This window comes from Drosophila montana, unplaced genomic scaffold (genome assembly GCF_035044405.1).
Source record: "Drosophila montana isolate Dmon_TW-CO22-7 unplaced genomic scaffold, ASM3504440v1 contig_2496_1, whole genome shotgun sequence".
NCBI classification, from domain to species: Eukaryota; Metazoa; Arthropoda; class Insecta; order Diptera; family Drosophilidae; genus Drosophila; species Drosophila montana.
Window position 1 is genome coordinate 197,664 of NW_026997364.1, and position 16,126 is coordinate 213,789.

At 39.0% G+C, this 16,126-nt stretch overlaps 1 protein-coding gene across 1 annotated transcript; it reads left to right on the forward strand.

Moving 5' to 3' along the window:
• Positions 1 to 3,380: 3,380 nt before the first annotated feature.
• Positions 3,381 to 15,727, forward strand: RhoGAPp190 (Rho GTPase-activating protein 190). The gene is given in 15 exon segments (XM_064682813.1): positions 3,381 to 4,673; positions 5,559 to 6,253; positions 6,324 to 6,909; positions 6,982 to 7,138; positions 7,140 to 7,161; positions 7,223 to 7,465; positions 7,553 to 7,621; positions 9,985 to 10,029; positions 10,444 to 10,881; positions 12,086 to 12,316; positions 12,719 to 12,774; positions 12,839 to 13,232; positions 13,311 to 13,442; positions 13,544 to 13,688; positions 13,763 to 15,727. Coding segments are annotated over 15 exon segments (4,695 nt in total). The 5' UTR covers positions 3,381 to 3,390; the 3' UTR covers positions 13,962 to 15,727.
• Positions 15,728 to 16,126: the final 399 nt, after the last annotated feature.

Genomic DNA, 16,126 nt, shown 5'->3' on the forward strand with positions numbered 1-16,126 from the left:
CTTATCGATATTTGCGGGGGCAGCAACTAGTACGCAGCGCGGCCATAGAAAGCTGCAAATTGTTGTTCTAAATACACAACATTTAAACAAACAGAAAACAGCTTGAATTTAACGAATGTTCTGCATTTTAAAAACTATTTTGCACCTAAAACTTTACAACTGCCTTTTTAGCCTATCTGTTAGGCTGCGCAGTGTCAACTCTAGATATCGATTATTTACCTGAAATGTCATCGATGGTCAGCGCAAATGTAGTAAGGCAAACGATGGTATCGTTTAGTTGCCATCGATTGTATTTGTAGCTCAGATTGTTTTGCAGATTGAAGCTCGGATGAGGAATATATAAAAATAGTTTTATTTTCTTAATTTTTATAACGTTTCATAAACGCATTGGAGCTGTGCAAGTGCAATAATTGTGAGTAATTGAATCAAACGTTTAATACAGCATGTGAGTGAAATTCAAAAATAAATTGCCGTAAACGCCTCGACATTTTTCACTTGCGTCGGAAGTTTTCTTTCTCTCTCTGCGCTTCCAATTTTTTTTTTGTTGTATTTTTCGATGCTGATTCGTAATTGTCTTGTATACACGCTCGCTCTCTTGGTTTGCGCGCGTGTGTGTACGTGTGTGTAATTGCTGCTGATGCTGCTGCTGTTGGCTGTGGCTGGTTGGAAAATAATTAAAGCAAATAAATGTACAACTCCAATTTGTTGCACATTTTCAAGTGTCTAATTGCAGTGCATAAAAAACTGACCAAATCTGTGAAACTCTCTCCCATACTCTCTCCATCTTTCTCTCTGTGTATGTGTTGGTGGATGCTGTTGCTGCCAAAGGAGCATTAGAAGAAGACTTTATTGGATGCCATTCGCAGCATCCACATTCACATGAACGAAACAAAGTCAAGATAAACGAACACAACGGGAATCGAAAGCGGAATCGGGAATCGGTAACGCCGAATCGACAACTGGCGTCTGTGAGCGTTGTTTGCTCGTTTCTTTTGCTACCCACTCGGCCGCTTCTTTGTGCGCAACTGCAGGTAATCACAGTCCCCCCTCCTCCATTAACTCCCCCGATTTGTGTCCTACAACTTGGCTAAAACTCAATGAAGTTCAGAAAATTGGCAGCCGATTGGAGCCATTAAACATTCGCTGCACATGCAGGGCCCCCCCCTGCACAGCGCCGTCACCGCCCTGCTGCTCGACGCTCTTTGCCCAAGACTATTCAGACAGAATCAACAACAACAACAAAACAGAAAGAGAGGCAGAGAGTCTTAAACAAGGGTCGTCGTCGTTGTTGTTGTTATAAAAGTTAGAGTGGGGCCCTTGTCGTGCTGGATCTCGTGACACGTAGGACTCAGCATGACATGCTCGTGTCTAAAATTTTAAATTAGACGTGTTCGTACATGTCCGTGTTGGGCACTTCGATACATAACACAGAAATCAAAGAAAACAATATCATCAAATTTAAACTATATATATACACAGGCTATTTATTCGAAATTTATTAGGAAAGCTAAAGACACTAATTAATAATCCAAATAAAAAATTAAAAAAAAATATTAAATATTCGCAACGCTGAACTTGAAAAGCGGATTGTCATGAATCTCATATCGTGTAGTATTGGTCAAATTTTTGATCCTGCGTGTTTTCATATTGTGGTTTTTGTAAGAGAAACTCGACGGCTTCCATCTCTAATCATAGTTGTTTCTTTTGTTATTGCTGTTGTGCAGCCCGGGAAGGAATGTACACACATTGTACAGGAAATCTGTTGCTGGGAACGTTTACACAACTCAGCGTGAAACATTTTGATTCTGCGTGCTGCACTTGCAGTTGCATTTACCAGGCCTTTTGCAGATGAATCGCGCAAAAGGTGGCAACGCTGTAGCTGGAACGCGACTTACAGCAGCCGCAGAACAACAGCAACTGTGTCGCATATTTGTGTAATTCTTGTATAGCCGGAAAAACTCAATTAAAGGTTGAGTGTTGTGGCTTTTTATTGAAGTACACACCCACATATATACACACACACACACACACGCATACGCAAGCGATTGCAATCGCTTGTAGAATTTGTGTGTTCATTCACAGAACCCGGAGAGCACTCGCTTCTGCAAAATGTGTTAGCGGAGGCAGCCAAAAGAGCAGGATAACAGACGACAAAAATGCACAGGGCAAACGAGGACCACAACAACAACAACAACAAAACGCCACCCACATTTCACATAACTGAATAGTGACTCGCTCTCACGATTTTTGCTGCCGTCTCTGCTTTCGCTCTCCCAACATCGCGCGCGCCTGTTCTCTCACACACTCTCGTACGCCAGCACTATCTCGCTCGCTCATTGAAACGCTCTGGTCAGTTGTGCTCTCTGTTTCTAGCTTAGTTGCGTTTGTCGCAGCAGCAGCGCAGCAGCAGGCACAAAAGGATTTTCAGTTTTTGCAGACACTTTGCAAGAAACAAAAAAATAATAACCAAAAAACAACATATTTAAACAATATAATGTTGTTAAATTAAAGGTGCGCGCGTGCGTGCGTGTGTGTGTGTGTGTGTGTGTACAAAACAAATAATAATTGCAAAATTACATTTGAAATTTGTGTAAATGTTATAAGTGGGTTTTTTTTTTGCTAGTGTTGGAGCAGCGGGGGCGGGGGTGGCAGGTGGTAATTTGCATTTGACTGCGCCGGCTGTGTGTGTACGCTAGGCGCAGGCTCTCTGCGTACGCGAGATGTCCAGTCGTGGATGTATCCCAGTGCGGCCAAAGTCACAACTGCGGAGCTCTTCTTCTTCTTCTTCTTCTTGCTGTTGTTGTTGTTTTATTTTATTTTTTGTTTCCTTTTATACCCTGTAACCAGTAAAAGGGAATACATGCGACTTTGTTCCGCTCACACTCTGCATACAGCATCAACCGAAATTGGTCTTTAGGTCCTTGAGTGTAATATGTGTTAGATTTGGGAATTTGACTATAGAATTGAATAACTAAGAGCAGACGTTTTTTATAACCCAAGGATATCGAATATTTGTGAGATAGGACTTCCGTCTATTGGGTATGAATAGCTCAGACGCTCGACAGGAACTTGCCGATTAAACGTCCGGAAGCTAGGATATGGATAAGAATTTTGAGTATTATAGAAAAAGTTTAGCCTAAAGCTCTTAACTATGATACATTTGGTTTTTTTTTTACTATCTATTTTTACACATTTTTAATATAAAATTGTCTAACTAAAATCCCTTCAAATGTTTTCCACATATTTATTCATATAGTTAATCTTCAAAAGAATCCTTGAATGAATTCTGGAATTATAATGCCTGTTAAAGATGAACTTCTACTCGGCATTTCCACCTTTATTGTGACACCTTATTTATTGTATACCCTTTCTTTATGCAGGTACAACAAGATGCGTCAATTCAACATTTCGGTCATTGGACTATCCGGGACCGAAAAGGATCGCGGCCAGGTTGGCGTCGGCAAATCATGCCTATGCAACAGATTTATGCGGCCGATGGCCGATGATTATTTTATAGATCACATATCAGTGCTCAGTCAGAGCGATTTTAGCGGTCGGATTGTGAACAATGATCACTTTCTGTACTGGGGCGAGGTGCGCAAGACAACGGACGAGGGTGTTGAATATAATTTCAATATTATCGAGCAAACGGAATTCATGGATGATTCCACATTCCAAGCCTTCAAAGTGGGCAAAATGGATCCATATCTGAAACGCTGCACCGCCACCAAAGTCTTCTCTGCGGAGAAACTCATGTACATATGCAAGAATCAGTTGGGCATCGAGAAGGAGTACGAACAGAAGGTCATGCCGGATGGCCGGCTGAGCATCGATGGCTTTGTGGTTGTCTTCGATGTGAGTCCAGTGCCAAATCGTAGCGTCGAGAAGCAGGTGGAGTTTGTCCAGAATGCCATTGCAAATATATTGAAAAACAAGAAGCCGCTGGTGCTGGTGACCACCAAGAACGACGATGCCTACGAGCTGTATGTGCGCGAGGCGGAAAAGATTAGCCAGCGCAAGGACTACAAGAGCACCGTGCAGCTGATCGAGACATCGGCACACGAGAGCATCAATATTGATTTGGCCTTTCTGATGCTTGCCCAGATGATTGACAAGGTGAAGAATCGCGTGAAGATCATTTCGTATCAGGAATCGGCCAAGTCGCGCAAGGAACTGCTCGATATACGTTCCGAGGCCGTGACGCGGCTGATACGCAACCAAATCACAGACTATCACATATTGTGGTCGCAGGGCTCCAAGATGCTATCGCAGTTCCGCGAATGGAACGAGTTCCTCAACATATTCGGACACGAGGCCGGCCAGAAGCTATTCCGTCGCCACATGAAGAAGCTGCGCGACGATCATCTCAACAAGAAGCTGCATCAGTATTTAGATAAATTCGCCCTTGCCCTCGAGTATCTGTTGCCGGACATCAGTGCCCTCAACATAAGCGACGACGACGCGTGGGAATGCGCCCGCAATTATCTACAGAATCACATTGAGTTCGAGCAGTATTTCTTTGAGTGCCCACAGGCCACCTGGACGGAGCTGCTCGATATGGACGAGGCCGAGGATGAGGCGCGCATACCCTTCGATGTGCTCGAGACCAATGAGGCGGAGACCGTATTTCGCAATTACTTGAATTCGGTGCAGCAGGACAAAAAGAAAATCGGGTAAGTTTAATCAATCGACATTGGTTAAGGATTGATCGATTAATATTTTTTTTTGGTTATAGAAACTATTGCGATTGCAATAACCAGAAAAGTTGAAAATCAAATAGATTGTGAAGCTGTTTTTAATTCAAAGATCATTTTCTATCTAGCTCTCTTAATATTTGTCTATATAGCGATTATAATTTATTACATTATCGATCTTCTAGCTCCTTTCATTATTTTCTATACATCGATTATATAGTGTATTATCGATTCTTCAGTTGTTATCGATTTAGTACTTATACTAGGTAGAGAGTTATTCATATTCAATCTTTTTTGAATACTTTCTTGCTATCTAGGAAGTTTTATTGAATCTATCTCTTCTACAGATATTATATGCATGTATTTGAACTTCATATATTGTTTATCGGCATCTAGATAAGCTTCCTCTATCTACCGATTTAATAAATGTTATCCAACTATAACAGTTAGTTAAAGTAACTGATAGACTATCCAACTACTATCCAAAACTTTTTCCAGTATATATCTATTTGTCATTTCTCCTTAAACCCATCTCTGGCCTATATATCTGCTATAAGGCTTGCCCGACTCATTTTCGGTTATTATCTATATAGAAAAACCAACAAATCATAAGTTATATTCAACAAAAAGTGAGCAGTTTGTCCGTATATCTATTTGCTATAAACTCTAGAAGTGAAAATGATTCCTGGCCTTAACTTGTTGAGAATTGAAAATTGGCAAAGCTAGCAAGATTAAAGTCCTCTCTTTGGGTTTCCCCATTTGAATTTCTAGCTAGTGATTGATATGTAATAATGGGATATACATATAAATGTACATTTATATATTAAACTGATCACTGATGTTCTTTTTACTCACGCTTTGCAGCTGGAAGCAGCAGTTCAAGATGCTGCTGGAGGAATCTGGTTTTGTGACGCCCGGCAAACAGTTGTCGGAGGTGCGTGTCCTGTTCATGGGCAGGGAGTGCTTTGAGGCGCTGTCCGAGCACGATTGCCAGCAAATCTATGATATACACCAGGACGAGATCATTGAGAAGAGCAAACAGAACTTCGTTGAGCTGCTGCTGGAGCATGCGCAATATTTTCTTCAGTTCAAGAACGTGGACATTATCACACAGGAGGATGTCAGACAGATCACGGATGTCATACAGGAGGATTCGCGCTACAAGATGCTCGATCGCCTCGATCAGGAGCGACGCGTCATGCTGGTGCAGCATTTACGCTTCATACACTGTCCCATACGTGATCATTGCCCGTTCTTCAACAACTGTGTGGACAATCTGATTGAGGAGGTGCTCTCCGACAAGTCGGCCGCCAATCATAAGACGTTGGGCGGCGGCGGTAATGTTGGCGGCTGGAAGACCACCGGCAATGGCAGCGAACGCACATTGAATCTGTTGATTGTGGGCTCCGAGCATTTGGCCAGCGATCTGCTCAACGACATACGCATCTGTACGGGCAGCAAGGGCGAGTATATCTATGAGAAGCAAACATATTATCTCAATTATCGCATTGCCAATGGCGACATGGAGGCATTCAAGGCCATCGACGTTTACTCGAGCGGTAAGTCGATTGGAATCTATATAACATAATTGCACATCTATATATAATACTGATATCTCTTTGTTTTCAGGTCTTATTTGCGTCTACTCCAATCAGCAATCGTTTGAGACGCTCAAGGACAATTTGGAGCGCACGCTGCTATGCAATCTGGAGCTGGAGGACAAATTTGAGAACTTGCCCATTGTGCTGGTCTATCAGCCGCAGGATCTGAAGGAGAACGAAGTCGAGTATCTGCGCAGCGAGGGCATGCGTCTATCCGAGATGTTGCATTGCGATTTCATCGATCATACGCAGAATCATCAGAAATATGTCTACGATATACTCAATATAGTCATACTCTCACTGAAGCTAAGCGAAATGAAAAGCTACGAGCCGTATCCATCGTCCAATCATACAGATCTTCGCATACTTGTCTGCATCTATTGCGGCGATCAATATGATATTGAGAACATTGTTCAGCCCCTGCTCGCCGAGTCGACGCTGGTCAAGGCCAATGAGCATTGCATAATTGTCGATGTATTCATTGGGGATGCCAAGCGGCGTGTGGAATTCATATTGTCCTCGTACCATGGCACCAATCAGTATCGGGATGAGCTAATACATGGCTATATATACATCTATTCGGCCAAACGACGCTCCTCGCTGGCCAATCTCAAGTAGGTGTAGCCCACATTTAATCCATATTTATGCATATATATATTTAATATTTGGATTTGTCTTGCCCGCAGCATTTTGGCCGCCCAGAATGCCAACATTCCATTGCAGTTGGTCGCTGTGACGGAGAGCGGCGGTGTTAATGCATTTTTCAACAATGAAATCTGCCAGTTTCTCATCACCGAGGGCAATGCATTGGCCGATCGCTACAAGGGCAGCTTCATGACCTTCTTCAGCGGATCAATATGTCAAGTGTATGTGCATATAGCATTCAAATCTTAGCCGAAATTTAATCAAATCAAATTTGCCTTACAGTTGCCTTTTATAATCCATTCCTGAAGACCGCCTGGGATAACAAATACGAGGTGGAGAATCTGCATGTGGAGGAGTCAATTACTTTAGATTCGGGCGAGGGTACGCTTGAGAATTCGGTTAATCAAATGCCACGTCCGCCGCCGCGGCACGAAAGCTATATGCTATCCAATACGCTGGGCACCGATGGCTCCGGCAGTGAGAATTACGAAATGCTTCCTACACGATCTCTCAACTCATTAAATGGTTGGTGAAAACGCACCCTTGCACACAATATATTATATATATATACACACAACAAATTCGATACTCATTTGCATTTTGCACTTACAGAAGAAAGAGATATATCACTAGATGAAATCTATGATGACAACAACGAAAAACCCAAACACCTGCATCAAAGTAAGTTTACTTCTGGCCCTAAAATATGCCACCAATAAAAAACAATAAAAACAATCAACTGACACCCTTTAAATACCACAAAAGACCAAATACCCATATCAATCATGCCAAAAAAAAAACTATACCATTAATTACGCTACCCAATCGAATCAGTTAGCATATGTATATAAACCTATATATAATATGTAACACGTTTACCTTGTATATGAACATTGCTCAGGCTCCATGCAAGCTGATATACCCTGTAATCAACAACACTTAACCGGCAGTGATGCTTTCTCTATTTTATACAAACAACATAGGGTGTACCTTGAATCATAGTTTGGTTTATAGACCTTTTATGGTTTGGGTAAAACTTAAACACCCTGTAAATGTTTTCGTCTCACTTAAGCAGGCTGCTCAGTGCATTTTAACTACTGTTGTTTATTGTATACCCTGTAATAACACTTAAATATACCTAAAGTGTTATTATTTAGTGCACATTGAAAGTAAAGTTAGAAACTTTAATAAAGTTATATATATTGAATTCACGAGTCAAGCTAACAATTGCTTGTAATTCTCAACTGGTTTTGGCACTCAGTAGCAAAAGTTGTTTGCCACAATTGCGCTATGTTAAAGAAAGCTAATAAGAAACGAATTTAAACCGACCGCCACAATCGAGTGTTTACAGGGTATTTAGCTGGTCATGCTGCAGAGCATTGATTGGATTGAAATTCATGTTCATTTGCTTGTAATGAAAACCGAACCCAACCGACAACAACCAAAAAAAAAAAAAAAAAACCAAACAAAAACCAGAACCAAAATCTAACCAAAGCCCACAAATATTAAGTAAAAACCATATAATACTCTTTGTAATACCCAATATAATGATAACACATATTATTAATGATTAATCATAACAATTGTTTTTTTTTTTTTTTTTTTTTTATCGATTTATCTCTGTGTGTGTGTGTATTCGTTGTTGTCATTGCCTATTGCATACCAATAATTATATTATATATACTAAAACAAAAAACAAATTAATATATATATACATATATATATTTAAAATAAAATAAACGAAAAAAACGAAAAAAAACGAAAAAAAAAACGAAAAAAAACGAAAAAAAATGAAAACAGGATTCCAGATATTCCCTCCTCCAACAACTCCTCCAGAGCCAGCCCCTCCAGATCATCAGCTCATTACATGCACATATAAGAGTCAATTCGTTTCGGCTTCAGAATCAAGTTTGGAAGAAATAACATGTAATCTAACTAATTGAATATTTTCTTATATACTCGTTTATATCGTATGAAATCGTATATGCATAACAATTTTATTTTCATCTATTCGTTTTTTTTTTGTTAGTAACTTTCATTTTGTTCCTTTTGTTAGTTTTATTTGTGCTTCTACTCGTTTTGGTCTTCGTTTTACAGCCAAAACGTAAACTGTAAATATTGTTGCTCATTCATGATTGTCCAGCCCAGCCCCCCCAATCCCCCCCCCCCCCTCCTCCTCCATCCGATTCATATGCCCAATTTGTACAAATACTTCATCTATATTTTCTATATACCTATACATATATATATATGTAAATCCTACTGACCTCAAACCTGAATTTCATTCATCATCAGCCCGATTTTATACCCCTTGCAGTGGCCAAGTAGTCTAAAATATAAAGCATATATATATATATATTCTCGTTCAAAATCGAGTCATTATAGCCATATTTATCTGTCTTGTCAAATTGGCTTAGATCCGTCTATTTACCATGGGCAAATGCGGGCATATCGTCGTCATATAGAAGTCGGCCCGATTAATCCTCTCTATATCTAATGCAAAACAGCCGAAAGTAAAAACTTTGACGAATCAAGTTTCAAATCAATATCCAAAAGTTTATATCTTAAACTTGACTTTTATAAGCTTCACATTATCTTATATCCTTTAGGCATAATTTCCCCACAAGAGAGAGAGTTGTGCTCTCCTTTAAGCCACAATGTCTGCAAGGGTATTTGAGCTTCGGCTTGCCGTTGTTAGCTCTGCGTTCCTTTATTTTCTTTATATTCAGTTGCGATATGTACATAATATATATATACTATATAAATAACAACTACATTTTTCTTTTTTTTTGCCTCGATTGTAAATAGCATTTCTTTATTCTCTTTTATTTTTGTATAGTTTTTTTCTTTTTTTTTTTCTTCTGACTAACTTAGCTGAAAAATATGATATATATATAAAAAACTTGCTCAACAAAAAAAAGTTGCCATTTTTTAATGCGTATTATATTTTTGTTCTTGTTCTTGTTGTTGTTGTATTTTTTCCATACACGATTTCTTTCGTCCTTTTGCCTTTTCTTTGTTCCACTCATGCATTTCATAAGCAGCGGATGTCAGCGGGTCAAAGGATTCATTGGCCACCCATGATGCAGGTTAACTTTCTGTTTTTTTTTCCACTCGTAACTTAGTCGCTCTAATCCCCCCCGCACCACTCCCCCCACCCCCTGCCTGAACACACCCCGGCACGATCTTTAGCGAAGCCCTCTCTAACACACCTTCCCCTCTTCCCTCCGCTCCCCACCAGACACGCCGCACACCCAGTCCCTAGTTTTAGAAGAAAACCCATCTAGATACGAGCATAAAAGAAAAGTTCTTTGTCCTGTGCTCCAATTCCGCACTGCTCGCTTTTTAGCCTAGCTAAGAGATCCTCTCTTTTGAATTTTGATTGTTTTATTGTTTGTTTGCGTTTTGACTTGATTTGATTTTGTTGTTGTCGTTGTTGTTGTTTTTTGTTTTTGTTTTGCTGGAAATCATATAATTTTTACAAATTCCTACCTAATTTGCAGAATGGCTGGAGGATAAGAGCGATGCGCGTCGCAACACGAACAAGAACTCGATTTGGAATAATTTCAGCGGTTCGACGCATGCGTATACAACCGGCCGGAGGCATATTGATTCCAATTTGAATAAGATACGGCCGAAGGGTCCGAGCCAAACGCTGAAGGTGGGTGAAGCGCCCAGTCGCAACTGTGCCATGAGCTCCTCAACTTTCACGCTACCCACACAGCAACCGGGCAAGCTGAATATGAAGAACTTTCAGCTGGTCAGCGATGCGGTCGCCAAGATGAACTTCACCAGCAGCGGCAGCATGGCTGACTCCTATATGGCTGGCTGTGAGCCCGGCTGTGAGAAGGATCCCAAACGCTATGATCATGCCCAGCTCGATGGCGAGGACGAGGACTCCGAGGAGCTGGCCGAGTACGAGCAAATCTATGAAAACGAAGGTGCGTTCTCAACGTCTGGTTAACATTACATCATACCATACCATTTAAATCAAAAGATTCCCGAGCAGAGATCTGCACGGGTTCACTTTAGGTAATAGGTCAAATAGGTACAAAAATTGTCGCTGGTTCGGTTCAGTATGCGAACCTTCGTTTCGGTTCGAAACTTGGTTCATTTCATTTTCTCCCTTTTTATTACCATCTTTATTTCAAATATTTGATTTATTCATGTTTCAATTATGTGTAAATGTTGTCTGTAAATATGGTTTGGTTCAGGTTTTGGTTCGTTTCGGTTCGGCTAACTGGTTCGAAATTTGGTTCATTTCATTTTCTCCCATTTTATTACCATCTTTATTTGAAATATTTCATTAATCCATGTTTCAATTATATATAAATGTTGTCTGTAAATATGGTTTGGTTCAGGTTTCAGTTCGGCTGTCTGAGCCTTCGTTTCGGTTCGGTTCGAAACGTGGTTCATTTAATTTTATCCCATTTTATTACCATCTTTATTCGAAATATTTAATCTATCCATGTTTCAATTATATATAAATGTTGTCCGTAGATATGTTTTGGATCAGGTTTCGGTTCGGTTTGGTTCGAAACTCGGTTCATTTAATTTTCTGCCATTTTATTTGAATTTATCCATGTTTCAATTATATGTAAATGTTGTCTGTAAATATGGTTTGGTTCAGGTTTTGGTTCGGCTGTCTGAGCCTTCGTTTCGGTTCGGTTCGAAACATGGTTCATTTAATTTTCTGCCATTTTATTACCATCTTTATTTGAAATATTTAATTTATCCATGTTTCAATTATATATAAATGTTGTCTGTTAATATGGTTTGGTTCAGGTTTCGGTTCGGTTCGGTTCGAAACTTGGTTCATTTGATTTTCTGCCATTTTATTTGAATTTATCCATGTTTCAATTATGTGTAAATGTTGTCTGTAAATATGGTTTGGTTCAGGTTTTGGTTCGGCTGTCTGAGCCTTCGTTTCGGTTCGGTTCGAAATTTGGTTCATTTAACTTTCTCCCATTTTATTACCATCTTTATTTGAAATATTTAATTCATTCATGTTACAATGTTGTCTGTCAAAATGGTTTGGTTCAGTTTTTGGTACGGCTGTTTTTTTTTTAGCTGCTGATTCGGTTTATGGTTCGGTTTATAGTTAAATAAAAATGCCCCTTTTCCTTTTGCTCATCCTTTTCACAGACTGCACCGAGTCGGATAGCTGCGCTAGTTCCACGGAGCGTCGCGTGCGCCAACAGAATGCGTATTATAAGGCCAACAAGAAGGCGGCAACCACCAAGAAGAACAAAAAGAAGAAGGTCGCCATACCGGTGCAGACGCCACGTGTACCGCCATTTGGCGCCTACGTGAGTCCCCCAGAGATTCCGTTGCACTATCAGCGCATGGCCGCCGTTGCAGCTGCAGGTGAGAAAAGTATGTGTCGTGTCTTAATTTTCCGTTCGCTTTTGTTCTCGAAAAGAATTTAATTCCAATTAACTTTCGTTTGGCTGGCATGTAACATTTAATAGCTTTAACACAGTCTGTTACTAACAGCTTTCACACATGTAAAGCAGCTGTTAATTGTGTGTAAACATTGTAAAACAAATTTAAATCTGATTCAAACGTAATGGAAGCATTTCATGTTATTAACAAAGTTATTTAAACATTTATGTGCACATATTGTCTACTTTAGGCACTTTTTTGTTAGCCTGTGTAACACATGGCATGCTTTCCTTATGTTAACATAACATTAACATTAACATATCGCCTTAACATATGTTAACAAGCATATTTTGCTTGGAATCTGATTTTGACTCTGACTCTCTTTGACTCTAGAAAAAGCCGAGGCTGGCGTCGTGCCCGAGTTTATGAAGAGCGACAAATCGCCAGAGGTTGGTCTAAAAACGATCTACATAAATATAAATCTAACATATATGCATATGATCATTCCCATAGTACTCAATGGTGCCGGAACTGACGGCGGCGGGCATATTTGGTGCTGAGAATTTGCCCGAATACAATATGAATGCCAAATGCATGAAGGACTTTGAGAAACTGGAGAAGCGTCGCATCAAAGAGGAGACGGCACGATTGCGCAAACTGCAGGAGAAGGAGAAGGAGCAGGAGAAGAAGCTCAAGCGCAAGCTCAAACAGAACGCCAAAGGCCTGACCGAAACAACAGAGGCGCAATTTGGCAAGCTAATGATCACCTCCGACAAGGATGAGATACCCATCTTTCTAATCAAATGCGTTGAGTTCATCGAGAAGGAGGGTCTCGATTCGGAGGGCATCTACCGTGTGCCCGGCAGCAGAGCGCATGTCGATATGCTCTTTCAGCGCTTCGAGGAGGGTAATGCCGAAAATGCCAAGCCTCGGCTTATTTAAATAAATGTATGTATATTAATTCGTCTTTCAATTGTCCTTATAGATACCAATACAGTTATTGACGTGCTGGACATTCCGGTGAATGCGGTGGCTACCGCGCTGAAGGACTTCTTCTCTAAACGCTTGCCGCCGCTCTTTAGCAAGGATATTATCAAGGAACTGGAGGAGATTGCCGGTTAGTTGCCTGTTGCCCACACACACGCACACACACATATATATATATATATATATATATATGCTCGGCTTAACGCTCATGTTCATTTCTGCTTCTCGTAGGCTCCCGCGGCGTCGGCTCATCCAAACTGAACGTGGAGGTGAAAACCGATCGCAGCTGCCGTTTAATAGCTTTAAAATCATTGCTACAGAAATTACCACCCATCAATTTTGCCATACTCAAATATATATTCCAGCACTTTGTGCAGTAAGTCTGACCCCGCCCATTGATTGCCTTAAAACACGCATTCACCCCTTCACCTGTTTTTCGACATGTTCTAGCGTCTCGGACAACTCGAAGTTGAACAGCATGGATAGCAAAAATCTGGCCATCTGCTGGTGGCCCACATTGATACCCATTGATTTTACGGATATGGGACACTTTGAGCAGCTGCGCCCATATTTGGAGGATATTGTCCAAACGATGATCGATCAATTCCCTTATCTATTCTGTGGCAAAGACGCATTCGTTATGGTTTAGGCTAGGCTAACAGATCGAAGCGAGACGACACCAAAACGAAAGAGCCAGCAATAGGAGGCCAGCAGCCAAAACAGTAGGCCCCATATAGGATGCATGGAAAGAACCCATCGATCGATTTAAAGATCTTAAAGAATACAAAAACAAAACAAAACAAAAAAATCATGAATTATATGTAATTGAAAGCCAGGCAGCAAGTCGCGACAAATTGTCGTCAAATTTTGTAAACGCAACAGTATGAAAATGCATATTTACTCCAAACAATATATATATATATATGCAATTACATATATATATATATATATTATATATATATATATATATATATATTTATACCATTTATATGTATATTTGAATGTGTGTGTCTGTAAAGTATTTGGCATTGCAAAAAGTATAAACCAATTAGTTAAGTAGGGTATATTTATTTTTTATATATGTATATGTATAACTCTATATATATATATATATGTATATGTGTATGTATGTGTATATGTACATTTATACATTATACATATACATATATATGCATATTATATTTTGTATTAATGGCTTTGTTGTGTTTCCGTGATATATGTAAACGCATAGGGTTTTGCGCGCCGAAACGCCGCCCGATCTATAGTTCCATATGATCTATATAAATACATATGTATATATGTATATGGTTATCTGTATATATGTATGTATGTATGTGTTTATTTCGCCGACGGGATAGGGCAGCGCGGGGCGCAAATTTAAACAAATTTATTAATTGTGTATTGTATGTTAAAATGTATGTTAAAACAAAACAAAAACAAAAACAAAAAATCAAGTAAACTAAAGCATTACGAATGATATATTATATACATATATGTATATGTATGCTAGATTTATATATATATATATATATGCATATGTCTAATTAAAAAGAAGAAGCAGAGGCAACTTGAGCAAGCAGCAAAACAAGCCACAAAAAAACTTAAGATTAAAAAAAGAAAAACAAAATGCAAAAACAATTTCCAGCTACTAAATGTGAATCTCTTTGTATGTGTGTGTGTGTGCGTGTGCGTATTTTGAGTGAGAAAGAGTATGTGTGTGTGCGTGTGTATGTGAAAGCATGCTTGTTCTTCTACGTGTATTTATATGTATAAGAAACTTTAAATATATACACACACACACATATATATATACATACATATATATATATGTGTCTAAAAGATGAAATGTATTAAGTATTAGCGCTAAATGATATGGTATATACCCCGCCCCTTCAGCCGCCCAACCCTGGCCCCTTCCCACTCACAGGATCAATATTGCAAGCAAAAACAAAAAAACAAAAACAAAAATAATTAAAATCTTTGTCTCTAGCTCTCAGCTATTATAAATGTGTGCTCTACTCTACATATGAAAAACAAAAACAAAACGAAAAAAGAAAAAAAAAAAACATTACATATACAACTGCTATACATACATACATAAATATATATATATGCATATATGCACTTATATTCATATATGTGTATGTATATATGTATTTTAACTAAATAACAAAACAAAATATACAAAAAAGAAGAAAAAGAAAAAACAAAACAAAACGAAACGTAGGCAACATAAGCGTAAGTGTTATTTCTTGTAATTGAGCATTAATTTTTTATAAACCTAATTATATAATTGTGTATCTTGTGTCTGAACGGACCTCAAACTTAAAAGCAAACAAAACAAAATGCAAAAAAACGAAAATGACATCAAAAAACAAAAAAAGCGAAAAATCATTTTAAAGCAAAATGCGCGAACACAGAGAGAAGAGAATGAAAAACAAAAACAAAAACAAAAACAAAAACAAAACAAATAACCAATATATAGTATAATTTGTATAGATGTGTGTCTATTGCATTATTTGTACACGAATGTGCATGCATATTGTATATATACGCAGAATTAACGGTATATATGTGTATGCATTTATTTATATACGCCTAAAAAGAAACAAAAACCGAAACGAAAAACAAAAAAATGCAAATATGTCTCAACAAAAATGTAATTTGACGTGATGTGTAATATTTTTAAAAGCAAATTTTATGCCCCCCAGAAAAGAAAAAAACGAAAAAAAAAAACCATACTCGCCATGCCCCCAAAACGCCCCCCCTCTTCCACCCTCTTCCCGAACCGAGCGCTCCCATATATAACACACA